Source organism: Cicer arietinum, chromosome 6 (genome assembly GCF_000331145.2).
Source record: "Cicer arietinum cultivar CDC Frontier isolate Library 1 chromosome 6, Cicar.CDCFrontier_v2.0, whole genome shotgun sequence".
Classification (NCBI taxonomy): domain Eukaryota; kingdom Viridiplantae; phylum Streptophyta; class Magnoliopsida; order Fabales; family Fabaceae; genus Cicer; species Cicer arietinum.
In genome coordinates, this window is record NC_021165.2 from 56,726,180 (window position 1) to 56,740,194 (window position 14,015).

The 14,015-nt window shown below is 33.6% G+C and overlaps 1 protein-coding gene across 1 annotated transcript; it reads left to right on the forward strand.

Moving 5' to 3' along the window:
• Nucleotides 1-2: 2 nt before the first annotated feature.
• On the forward strand, nt 3-1,987 carry LOC101503878 (protein LPA2; the record flags this gene model as incomplete). The annotated part of the gene is made up of 2 exons (XM_004506554.4): nt 3-309; nt 1,577-1,987. Coding segments are annotated over 2 exons (453 nt in total), but the record flags the coding sequence as incomplete, so codon positions are not given.
• Nucleotides 1,988-14,015: the final 12,028 nt, after the last annotated feature.

Here is a 14,015-nt window from a genome sequence, read left to right on the forward strand (position 1 = left end):
CCACCAACACACCACCCTCTTTCTCTCCAATCCTCACTATTAGATCAGAAAAGCCTTCTGAACCGTCCGATTCAATTCCAAAAAATTCCGGTGTGGGTTTTGGACCATCGACGACCAAAAGGAAACAACAACAGAAGGGGCAAAGAGAAAGAGCTTCTTCCATAATTCGGCGTACTCCAATTGAAAAACCCGCTTTCGTTTCTGAACAACCGGTTCAACAGAATAGCGCAAACGAAAACGCTTTTGTTATTGCATGGCTTGGTTTTGGTTCTGTTATTCTTGTTGAGGGTCTTGCTCTTGCAGCTTCAGGTTCGGTACTTTCATTGAGAAAATTCATGTAATAACTAACACTCTTTTATTTAATTCAAAAAATTAAGATAGTTCCGAATTTGATTACAAATTTTTAGTTTAGAGATGTATTTAATAAATTTCAAATAGTTTAGGCCTTAGGGACATTGAGATTAATTAAATATAAAAAAACTTGGACATCAAAAAGCACCAATAAAATGAGAAGGATCAATTTGCATTAAAAATTTCAAATGTCATCAAGTTAATACCATAGTCACCTGGTTCTCAATTCTCTTTGGTACGTGGTACGGGTTCGGGTACGCGGTACGTAACCTTCAAAGTATTCGGTACGTACGTGGGGGGTATACATAGTTGGTACGCAGTTCGGTTCGTGGTACGTTTTAATATATAAATCGGTATGTTAAAATAAAAAACAAAAAAAATTAATGGTCTTAACACAAGAGTGGAAGTACTGAGTTATGTAAAAAAATGGAAGAACTTGTAATACTAGTCTCACATTGGTTGTTTCTAAAATGTTAAAAGTTGAGTTATCTATATGAGTACAACAATTCTAATTAGTCCCACATCGGTTGTTTCTAAAATACTAGAAGTTGAGTTATCTATATAAGTACAACAATTCTTGGTACAAAAGTAATTGTATCTGTGCTTATACCACATTAATACAAGAGTATGTGGCAATATATTAATACAATTAAAGTTATATATTAATGCAGTTAAAGTTTATTTGGTGAACCGGTTCGCAAAAGTACCGCGAACCGGTACTCACGAACCAATTCGCGGTTCGTACGGGTTACTAGCGAATTATGTAACTCTGGTTAATACTATTTAAAGATAACTTTAGTAGATAGTTCATAGTGATTATTTTGATGGCCATTTAAAATTTTTTAGGATCAAGTTAAGAGCTCTTTTACTTTAAGAAAATATTTTCTATTTTTATTTCGTAAAACTTGTGTTAATTTTACTTGCTTGCATTTTATCTTCTCTCAATCACAATTGTCATATTACGAGTCTTATATCTTCTTATCAGCAGTTAATATACAAGTTTTAGAAAATGAGTATAGAAAATGTTTTTTACAAAGTAAACGAGCCTATATTTTTCATTTTTTAGACAACAAGTAGGTATTTGCATTATTTTTAAGACCATTTTGGACCTTTACACTAAAAGATTAAGTTATTGGTGAGTTTGATATATGCTCAAGTTCATAACAGAAGAGTTAGTGTCTTTTTACATCTACATTGTGACTGATATTTTGATGTGTAATTACAGGATTATTTCCAGAAGAATGGGACAAGTTCTTTGTTAAGTATCTCTATCCATCTTTTACTCCTACAGTTTTCTTGTTTGTTGCTGGAGCAGTAGCATATGGTGTGTTAAAATATTCGCAGAATGAGAAAGCCACGGAGCGGAAATAGCGTGTTTGATGTTAATAATGTTAGAAACCTGATGTTCCAACAGGAAAAAACTACCATGAGTAACAATGATTGCAATCCCTTTTCTGTATTTGATTTATCAGAATGGAAGATGACAATGATGTGTGAACAATTTCTGTTGGATCCTAATCAGCAACCCCTTATGCCATTATAGGTTCAAAGATTTTTGAAAGAGATTCAATCTCATGTTGTAATTAATTTGATCACTTGTTTTTTAGCGGCTATGAAACTTTATATCTTGGTTCTATTTGGATTTTGAACATTCTCATGTGGGTATAGTCATCAAACTATAGAACAACTTTGTTTTAAATAAAAATTAACCCTCACACCTGATGTTTTTGAAAAAAATTTATTGAGAAAGTTGATTACTTTTGAGTGTTGGTAATTAACATATGTTAAACTATGACTTCCTCCATACAGTCAACTGGACCTTGTGGTTGATTGCTTTTGCCAAAAGATAAAGGTTGAGGTTTGGGGTGTGTTTGAGGCTTCCTATTTGCATCTTACACAATAAAATTAATTTTTATTGTATTATCATCTAATCCTTTGCACTTAAAATCTCTTGCAAAGTTGAGTAGTTCAATTGATTTGAAATAAGAGATAAAAGAATTAGAGTAGTTAAAGTTTCAGAGTTTAAACTCTAGTAAAAATAAAATACTAACATAACTAATGTATATCATTTGTTAATAAAAAAAAAGGTAATGTAGTGGACTATGAGAAACTTTAGGCTGCCTAATAGTGAAAGTGAACCTTTAATAACATTGAAGTTGTCTAAGAATAGAAGACTCAATTTACTTGTTGGTTGTCATCTAAATACTAAAAATAAATGTCAAAGGGTAAAGCTATCCAGTTTTACCCATTTCTCGATTCCATTTGCCCTACAAGTTATATTAAAACTAGAAAATATACATATTGGTTTTCTTCCATAAAAGTGTGTTGGAATTTTTGTATCCACTACCTTACTAGTTACCAACTCTCTATACTTCTGGATGATGAAATTAGAAGTATGTCTGTGAAATGGTAAGAATATTTCTCTAAGCATTGTCAATGTCTCTTAAGTAGAAGGTTTACATTTACATTACAAGCTCCAATATTCCTTCTTGCTAGATCAAGTCCATGAAAAATACCAAAGAGTTCAGCATGAAGATTTCCGAAAACACCAATAGATACAGTTGTTAGATTTAGTTAGATAATATAGTTAAACGTAATAGAATTAGTTTAAATAGCTAAAAATTACAAAAATAAAATAAAATATATATACATTGTCAGTGTAAAGAGTTTTTACATTGTCAATCAATCACAACTATTAAATCATTATATATATTTGACTTTTATCAAAACCACTTCATCCCATAAATAGTTTGATGTGTTGGGTCAAACTTTTTATTGACAATGCATAACAATCAAACTCTAACAAATTTACGGTACCCAGTTTTTTAAAATGTGCGATGTAAATCGAAATGTAGGTGAGGTATTTGTGGAAGTCGGAGGGTATGTTTAACAATTGCCTAAAACAAAATGATTCTTTTTTTTCTTCTAAAATAAAACAAATTGACTTTAGTCCTTTAAAATTGTTATTGGTCCATCTTCAAATTCACTTGGACCCAAATTTAATTACATAAAATCGGCCCAATGTAGTTTCAAGCTCACAAAATCACAACATTTGTTATCCCATGCATCTAAACCCTATCCTACTGTGTTGGCAAAAAAGAATTCAAGACTCTTTTTACAACATATTTCTTTAAAGATGTCTTAAAATCCTATCCAAACCTTGAAAACATTTTTATGTTGACTTTAAAAAATCTCGCAGTATGTGAAGCGTATCATCAGAAATTAGTGACATTGGTAAGAGGAGTGTAAAGAAGAAAAGATGGTATGATTTGAAGATCACTTACACAAGGAGTTTGAAGAACAGTTGGAATGACTAAAAGATTTTGGTAATTATTTTAAAAGGTTCAGTTGACGAATTCATAAATTAAAAATAAGAGTGTGTGAGATCATCTATAGTAGTAATCTTATGATAACAAATTAAAATAAGAGGTGAAATTACTACAGATTAAAATAAGATTATAGGAATTCGTCCAATTTTTCCATAAATAATGAAAATTATTTATGTATCTGAATTCATTCCTTTTATAGTGTTAATTTAAGATTTATAGACAAATCAATAAAATCAATAATTGTTTTTGTTTTTTTATGAAATTAGTTATTTTTTTCCTTTGTTTGATATATTCGACAACTTATTATCTTATTTATTGCTCATATTTTTCTTTATATTGTAAATAGTTAGAAGTAGTATAATTAAAATAAGTAATTAATGCAACTTTAAACTTTGAAAATAAAAAAATGCAAATTTTAATTATAAAAGTTGTTTAGTGACTCCAGTAAGAAATATTCACTCAAAATAGAAGTAAATTTGGAATATAAAATTATTATAAATTGGACTTATTATTTCATTGTTATTTATTTTTTTTTTAAAAATTGAATTGATTATTCAATATATTCTTATTGGAAAACGTCTTATTCACATAGACATAGCATAGTACTTCAACAAATTTTATTAACCATAACTCATATATGTTATCTAATTATTTATCCAATATCATTAAAAAAAAAAATGTTAAAAAAAGTGATCTGGTCCACTCTAAAAAAAAGAGTGATTGTGTTTTAATTTTTGTGCATGTTTAAATTATTTCTATCAACCAATGATTAGCTTCAGGAATATTCACTTTGCATTCCTCTTAATTATCAATCCTCTAACCATTTCTCATTCTTAAAAACATTTTTAAATTTCTATCTTTTCAATCATTTACTCTTTTATTAGGGAACATGATAAAGATTGAGAGAACTAAGTAAAAAATAGTTGATAGTGTAGTTGGCGGAGAGCATTACAATTTCACACATTTTTTTAAATAATAAATATTGATTAGTAACATTAGGTAGGATTTTTTATTACAATGAGAAAGTGAATGAACTGCAAAAAATACATTTTATGGGATTGAAAAACTTATGTTGTCAAATATATTATAATTGTGTTATAGAATGATAAATATAGATATAGTTATATTAAATATTATGTTTAGGGTTTAAATTTAAGATTTTATAATTGTTTATGTGAATTTTAAGTAGTGTTTAGCATTCTATCTACATAAAAATAAAAATAAAATAGTTAGACAATCATATATTTTTGTATGTTGATGGGTTTAGGTAAAATATTAAATTTGATGTGACAAGCTTAATTTCAGGAAAATGTTTGAATTCCTCAAAATAGATGTTAAATTTTTTAAAGGAACCATTTTATGTATTTTGTTGAAACTACATTAAAAAATAGTTATAAAACAGTTTTGGTGGTCCAAATTTTAGTAGATAAAATATGATTATTGTTTCATTGTAATATTTTCCTTAACAATATTTTTGTTTCATGTTTAAAAATATAAATTATCAAATATTATTTATTTTGTCTCTATATAGTAGGTGTAAAAGATCTAGTAAATAACAATTCTAAATATTACATACTTAAAAATAAATGGAGATAGTTATACTTAGAGGGAATGTAGTTAGTTAGGACCATTGTTATTTTCTTTATGGGCCATGGACCACTCAATCTTAAGTTGGTTTTAATAGCAGCTGGGTTAGATGTCTTAAATACTAAAATCCATTAAATGTTGCGTGTATCCATTCATAAAAAATCTGTGAAGATTCAGATGTAAATATCTGCCTCCCATCCCACATTCTAATTATTGCATTTTTACTATCCTTACAATCTCACGCCAAGAAATTCGCAATAACTATCTCTTCATGTCCTAACTTTAGGTGGGTGATGCTACTTTGCAATAACATGCATGCTTTTGACATGTCCCACATTCTTTTAACCTTACCGGTAATATCTACCACTTCATAATGAATATTGAAGACTCAATGAAATTTTAGTGCAACAAATGTTTAGATTTTTGTACATCCAATGTATTGGATTTTATTTTTTTAAATTGTAGTTGTATTTTGATGAAGTTAATATATAGAGTTTTTTTAGGGAAAAAATCGAAGTTCATTTCTTAGAATGTTAATTTGAGAGACAATCTAATTTATTTGTATAAAAAATTGGATATGTTGATGTCCACGATAATTAGCCTAATAACATATTTAAATGCTCAAAATTATTGGTGGAGATATTCAGGTGTGTTTGCTAGAGTCAAATGATCTAATTATTTTTCTAAAAAAAATAAATCTAATTATTGTGGGGTCACAAAAATGATTATTTATATTTTGATGTTGTACATGATTGTGATTACTTAGTTTAAAAAATATTGTGATTATTAGCTATTATAGCACAACTTGTGATGTAGACAACCAATCATATATAAAAGAAATACTCATTTTATTGTATTACAATATCTTATTTGATTTGTGCACAATTTAAATAAATAAAAAATATTAGTGGATCAGATGAAATTTTCAAGACAAAAAAGACAACCAATGGCCCAAAATTAGAGTGGGTGTATGAGGCTTGGTAGATTTCATTTGGATGCATCCGCACATGTAACGTGGCGCAAGTTCAACTCAATACGTGAGATAAAGTAGCACAATCATGCACCCGTACTGAAGACCGAGTGACATGACCATGCACTAATTAGCCATAAGACACGGTGCTATAACTGTGCACCCGTACAAGTTACAGGGTGGCACGACTGTGCACCCGTGAACCTTAAGACAAATGGCACAACAACAAGAAATGGAGGTTGGATCAAATGGATATGGGTCATAGAGGCCCACTTTCCAAGGCAGATTCGCCTATTAAAGAAGATGGGATAACTAGGGTTGGGGAGGTCTCCTCCACATTCATAAACAATGTATTTCTCTTAATGAACACCTTGGGAAGTCTCAAGAGAGCTTATAGGATTTGGCATGTATGTATTTCTTATTTACATATGTAAACACTGACACCAACCGTAGCTATGATAAAACTCTCCTTCGACCTTGCTCCATCATTGCACAAACACCAACTCACTACTATGGTCATACTCTGATATTGATAGCATTTCAGCAAGTGTACTGAATCGTTGCATGTAATAATAAAACGGTAGTACCGAGTGTCGAACTCAAGAATTTCGTTTTACGATTGAATTATATTTAGTTACTAAAATGGAACAAAAAGTTCCCAAGTTGATTGAAATAATATTTAAAATTGACAACAGTAGTAAAATTGATCCTTTATAAATTGAGAAAAATGTTAGAGATAATTTTCACCTCAAATCCAACCTTGGTGTCTAATTTGATCCTAGTTATTGAATTCCTTTATTGAATTATTATCGAATTCTCTTTATTATTCTTTCCCTGATGTCTTAGTGACAAAACCTTTAATTCCAAAGTAACCCCTAATTCCTTAGTAGATTTAAGATTAGAATTAAGCATTACCGTATAGAAATTATCTTGTAAATTATTGCTTTGCAACTAATTTAATTTGTTTCATGACCTGCACCTATGTCTAGACTACAAATTCATGAATTTATCATCTCAAGCATTCGTAAAGTCCACTTCTATTTCAAAATACAAATCGTAGAACATTTTATTGTTGATCAAGCAATAAAAAACATTAAGCACAGAGATGAGAAAAATAATTCAATAAACTCATTCATATAATTAGAAATCAGATCATAAAAATAAGGGTTTCATCTTGTTACACTCATCCCTAACAAATATGGTTTAGTTACTCATGACAGAGATAAAAGAGATAGAGATTAGAGAAGAATTACAAGAAGGATTCGTGAATGATTCTTGATAAAACAGCTCCAATGATGTTAGAAACGGACGTCTTTGAGTTTCTATGCTAGGGCACAAGTCTCCCAACTTCCCAATTGTCAAAAAGATCCCTCAAACGGTGAAAAAAATGTGTTTTTATGGTTGCTGATGCGCGTCGCGCGCCCCTGGCGCGCTTGGAAAGTGTTACTGGTCCGGAAATGCGCCCCAGGCGCAGAAAACGCGCTTCAGGCGCACAACATCAATTATCTGACGTATATTGCATGTTTCTCCTCTTTCGAGTCTGAATTTGGTTCTGGTGTCTTCATGAAAGTTGTAGCTATGGAGCTTAGCTTTCATTTGCACTTGGTTTGACTCCAATTGGATATCTAAAACTCCAGATATTGCTAAAATACTTTACATAGGTCATGTTGATTTCTCACCAAAATTCAGCACTGCACTAAAACAAAATGCAATGTAAAATTACGAAAAATTCCTATTTAACCAACGAAATAAAAGCACAAAACGTGTTATTAACTCAAAGAACAAAAATCAACAAAATATATCAAATAAATCATTTTTAACTAATGATTGAAGATAAATAAGACTGAAATAGTGAGAAAATATGCATATGATGAAGAGTCATCACAACCCTAAACTTAATCTATTGTTTGTCCCCAAGCAATTATTAATTTTAGATTTGGTACAGTTAAAAGCACACTTAAATTCAATTTCTCAAATAAAATCAAACTCAATTCTCAAAGTTCTTGCTACTGCAGAACATTCATCATGCTCTATGGTTGTTTAAAAAAAAAAAAAGCAACAAGATTTGTACACCTTAGCATTCATTCATCAAATTCAACTCTCTCTTCACACAATCTTATCAAAATTTCTCTCAAGTGTTTAGAAAGGGTTATGAATTTATCACTCAAATCCTAGAACGTGCATCACGCTACCATAGGCTTGAAAAAATTCTAGTTAACAATCACAATGTAGTAAACACATACATTTTTGGGGGACTTTCGGGTTGTAATGAGGCTTAGGTAAGGGTATGACATTTTGGGATAGTAGGCTTTACTACTTGGAGTTAGGCATACATTTCAAAATTATTCTACCATTTTTATTTTATTTTTTTTCACCTTTTCATCATGGAGATTCTCAAACATTGACAAAAGAACCAAGAAGATATTATTTACCAAAGTACACACTGAATGTTTTTTTTTTTCTTCAATCTTTTTCTTTTTATTTTCTTTTTGTGAGAATCACCACCCCAAACTTAAAAGGTTGCTATCCCATGAGCAACCACAAACTTAGAATTTTACCAAGACAAGATAAAAATTTCCTACCTAACTCCAAGTAAGGTGATGTAATGAGAGTCAGGTCGTTGGTTTGTAATGTGGCTAGTGCCCGAAAGAAAAGGGCAAGTTTCAAAGGGGCTAGCAAAGAATAACATTTTCATAAGGTAGTTAGAAAGGCTCAAACGACCAAATAAAATTGCCTCAATGTATGCAAAAATTACAAGTGATGCATGTCAGAATTAGTGCAAGTTCTAGAGGGATAACACATGTCTGGATAATCACACAACAAGGAATTTAAGTGTTTAGGCTCAAAAGCTCACAGCTAGGATAATAAGAGAGAGTATGAACAATCAAAATAATGCCAAACATGCTTCTGAAAAGTTAAAATTGTATTTTTGAAAAATTGATGGCATATTAGCCTTCTACAACCATTTAGTAATCAAGAATGTATGCATTAGGAAGGCTTGTCGACTTGAGCAATAACATAATCTAAGAAATGAAATTTAACTTTCGAAATCCCAAATAGAAACTTTAAGATCAAGCGCAAGTTATTACAACTGTTTCATCATAGTACACATTTAGTGAAAGGAAAAAACAAAAATATAAAGAAAAGAAAATCAAGATAGACTAACATAAAACACAAAAAACGAGAAAAAGAAAAGAAGCATAATCAAACAATAGAAGAAAAAAAAAGGAAAGAAACTTATCTCAGTTTAGTAATTCAATGATTCTCATTTAGATCATCCGCGCCTGTTCCGCTATGGTCGCCAGTATACTGGTGAGGTGCAAATAGATCAGCATAAAATATGCCTCCTGGTGTCTGTCTAAAAGAAGCGAAGGCTCAATATAGATTGGTCATCCCTAGTTCTATTATGGCCTGTCCATCTCTCTGATCAATCGTCAATCGTTCCATCATAGTTTCTAGTCTACCACATCTTTCCTCAGTGGAGAGCTGTGATGGATGTGGAGGGTGGTGATATGGTTCAGTGTTTTCCTCTACTGTCATCGCTGCTGGTGGGGCACCAAGATCGTCTACCGGAATCATGAAGTGTTTTTCTATCCACTTAACAGTGATTGATGTAGCAGGTTTCACCATTTCTTCACCCTGTTTAGGTGACACTCTCACCTACTCACATAGTTTGCTTATCAGAGAAGCATGATGGAAGTAACCTGTCGGAGGATCAAAAGTTGTTGTCACCTAAAAATCATCAGTTAATAGTGCACCCACGTTGATTCTGTCGCCTTTTATGATGGCAAGTAGTAGGCATGCTCTGTGAAATATTATATTTGACACATTGGAACATGGTAGTAGCGTGTGATGAACAAAGATGCTCCATGATTTTGCAATTGGGTTGAGATCCACTGAGCGCAGTTTCCTAACCGAGCCATTCCTATTTCGAAACCAATTTGTGCCTGGTCTGCATAAAATGCGTAGGATCTCCTAAGTGTCTACTTTTCTGATGTGGTCCATCATATCTTGAAAACGGCAGTCCTGATAATTTGGCAGACCAAAAATTGCATTGATGACATGGGGCGTGAAGGGTACCCTTTTTCCCCTCACATAACTCACAAATTGATCATGTGGAACTAGGTCGTCAGATTTCAGATCAGAGGCATTGGAGAAGAATTCCACTGCTAATGACTTGCTTGTTGTGGTGACGAATGTGGTTAGCTTCTCCCATCCTCTGGTCGCAATCATCGTCTGGATGTCAACAAATTCATCTGCTTCCAACTAAAAGTTTTTCTCACTCACAAACTTCTTGACTACAGGGAGTTTGGCATGAAACTCTTGTGTTCCCATGGTCTTGAATAAGAATGTATGGTGCGGTTGGGAGGAGGATGTACTTGCGACCTTAGTTCGTTTTGCTTTTTGTTGGGTTGCCATTAGGTCCTGCAAAACAAGTATTCACACTCAGGGTTCAAAATATTCCAAGTTAGAGATAATTAATTTATGCATGGTCCCCATTGGAAAAATAACAACTTAAATGGCCCTGGGTTTGTCCAACAAAATGCTAAATGATAATAGTGCATATACATTGGATGTTATTTTAACAAACAGTTGGAGTGTAGTATATATTTTGTGGTACTTAAGGTGCAGAAGTGGTTGTGTCATTTTAACAAATAGCTGAAGTGCAATATATATTTTGTGGTACTTAAGGTGCAAAAGTGGTTGTGTCATTTTAACAAACAGTTGGAGTGAAGTCATAAAACACATAAACAATCCACATACATGCAACATTAACACACATTCAATCTCAGAAAATCAACATGCATGTATGAACAATTTTTAATACTAGCACAAATTCGAATTTAAAGAACCCACATGCATCAATGAACAAGAAAGAGTTGATATTAGAAATTGGGGGAAACTTACTTGAAGATGAAAAATGTTGGATAGGAGAAGAAAACTTACTTGAGATTGTATGAAGATAGGGAAATTGACCTTTGATGATAATGGAGGAAGGTTTGGAGAGTGATAATGAAAGAGGGGAGTTTTGAGTGAGAAGATGGGGATTTTAAAACATAGCACCGTGAAAAGCGCTTCAGGCGCTCCAGGGCGCGCTTCAGGCGCTTCAGGGCGCGCGTCCACAGTGACATTTGCTGGGGAAAGCGCTTCAGGCGCTCCAGGGCGCGCTTCAGGCGCACGTTCACAATGACAGTTGCTGGGAAAAGCGCTTCAGGCGCTAAAGGCGCGCCGTTCACAATGACAGACCCTGCGAAACGCGCTTCAAGCGCTGTGGGGCACGCTTCAGGCGTGTGTTTACAGAAGCAAACTCTGCGAAAAGCGCTTCAAGCACTCCGGGGGCGCCTCAGACGCGCGTTCTGTCATTTTGAACTGTAAAATCGCTTATCAACACATATTTTTTATTCCTTGCTAATACCAAACATCAAGAACTAATAGAACTAGCAATTAGAGACTAAAATTGGAATTAAATGGAGTAATATGAATCTAAAATGCAATAAATAAATACGGTGCAAAGGATACAAATTTGGGTTGCCTCCCAATAAGCGCTTGTTTAGTGTCTTGAGATTGACATTCCACTCTTCAAGTGTTGATCATATGGATGGACTCCATCGAAGGTTTTGACTCTGCCCTAAATGAGATTTGAGCCTTTGTCCGTTCGCCTTAAAGTTCCGATTTGAGTGTGTGTCTTTCAACTCCACAGCCCCGTATGGGAACACCTTGATTATCTTGAAGGGGCCCGACCATCTTGACTTTAGTTTTCCTGGGAACAACTTCAATCTTGAGTTGAGTAGAAGAACCAGCTCTCCTTCTTGGAATTCCTTGAATTTAATTTTGTTGTCATGCCATTTCTTGGTTTTTTCTTTATATATTTTAGTGTTCTCATATGCGAAATTCTGGAACTCCTCTAACTCGTGAAGCTGCAGAATTCTTGATTCGCCTGCCTTAACCAAGTCAAAATTCAAGTATTTTGTCGCCCAAAATTCTCGATGCTCCAGTTCGAGCGGCAAATGACAGGCTTTACCATACACGATTTGATACGGCGACATACCAAGGGAGGTTTTAAAAGTTGTTCGATAGGCCCAAAGTGCATCATCAAGTTTCGTTGACCAATCTTTTCGTGAGGCATTCACTATATTTTCAAGAATTTGCTTAAGCTGCCTGTTGGATACTTCAACTTGCCCACTGGTTTGTGGGTAATACGAGGTTGCCACCCTATGACGCACATTATATTTCCTCAGAAGGTATTCCATTTTTCGGTTTAGAAAGTGAGTGCCCTGGTCACTAATCAAAGCTCGAGGTACGTCAAAACGGGAAAATATGTTCTTCTTGAGAAATGTGATGACCTGTTTTGAATCATTAGTTTGAGTAGCAATTGCTTCAACCCATTTGGAGACATAATCTACCGCCACCAAAATATAAACTTTTTTATATGAGGATGGGAATGGACCCATGAAGTCAATACCCCACGCGTTGAACACTTCTACTTCTAATATAGGATTTTGCGGCATCTCATCCCGTTTTGAAATATTACTGGTGTGCTGGCATCGACCGCACTTCTTCACGTAGTTGAATGCATCTTTGAATAATGAAGGCCAAAATAATATCGATTGGAGAACTCTTGCTGCAGTTCGATCACCACTGAAATGACCCCCATAATCAGAGTCGTGGCAGTGCCACAATACCTTTTCTTGCTCCTCCTCGGGCACACACCTTCGCAACAAACCATCCACTCCTCTTTTGTACAGGAAGGGTTCATCCCATACATAGAATTTGGCATCATGGATAAACTTCTTTCGTTGTTGGTACGTGAAATTAGATGGAATTGCCTCATCTACCTTAAAATTAGCAAAGTTGGCGAACCAAGGTGTCATGACAATAGCGAAGATGTGCTCATCGGCAAATTGGTCTCGAATCGGTCTAATGTCCTCATCCTCCTCAACTTTCTCCAATCGAGATAGGTGGTCTACTACAGTATTCTCTGATCCCTTCTTATCTCGAATCTCAATGTCGAATTCTTGTAGTAATAGAATCCATATAAGAAATCTTGGTTTCGATTCCTCCTTAGTAAACAAATACCTCAAGGCAGCATGATCAGTGTAAACAATAACTTTCGATCCTAATAAATAAGACCGAAATTTATCAAAAGCATAAACTACAGCTAATAATTCTTTTTCAGTTGTGGCATAATTGTGTTGGGCCTGATTTAAAACATGGCTAGCATAGTAGATTACATGCAACATCTTGTCTTTTCTTTGTCCCAGGACTGCCCCAATAGCACTGTCACTTGCATCACACATGATTTCAAAAGGTAGTGACCAGTTAGGTGCAGTGATAATGGGAGCAGTTATCAACTTATTTTTCAAATTGTTAAAAGCATGCAAACAATCCTCATTGAATTTGAAAAGTGTGTCTTTCACAAGTAGATTTGTGAGTGGTTTTGCAATTTTTGAAAAATCTTTTATAAATCTCCTATAAAATCAAATGTGGCCTAAAAAGCTTCTAATGCCTTTTTCGTTGGTAGGAGGGGGAAGTTTTTCAATAACTTCAACTTTTGCCTTGTCTACCTCGAACCCCTTGTGGGAGATTCGGTGGCCTAAAACAATTCCCCCTCGTACCATAAAATGAAATTTTTCCCAATTTAGGACCAAGTTGGATTTTTCACACCTTTCTTATACAAGAGACAAATTACTTAAACAATTATCAAAAAATGAACCAAAGACAGAAAAGTCGTCCATAAATACTTCGATATGTTTTTCAATCATATCGGAGAATATGGA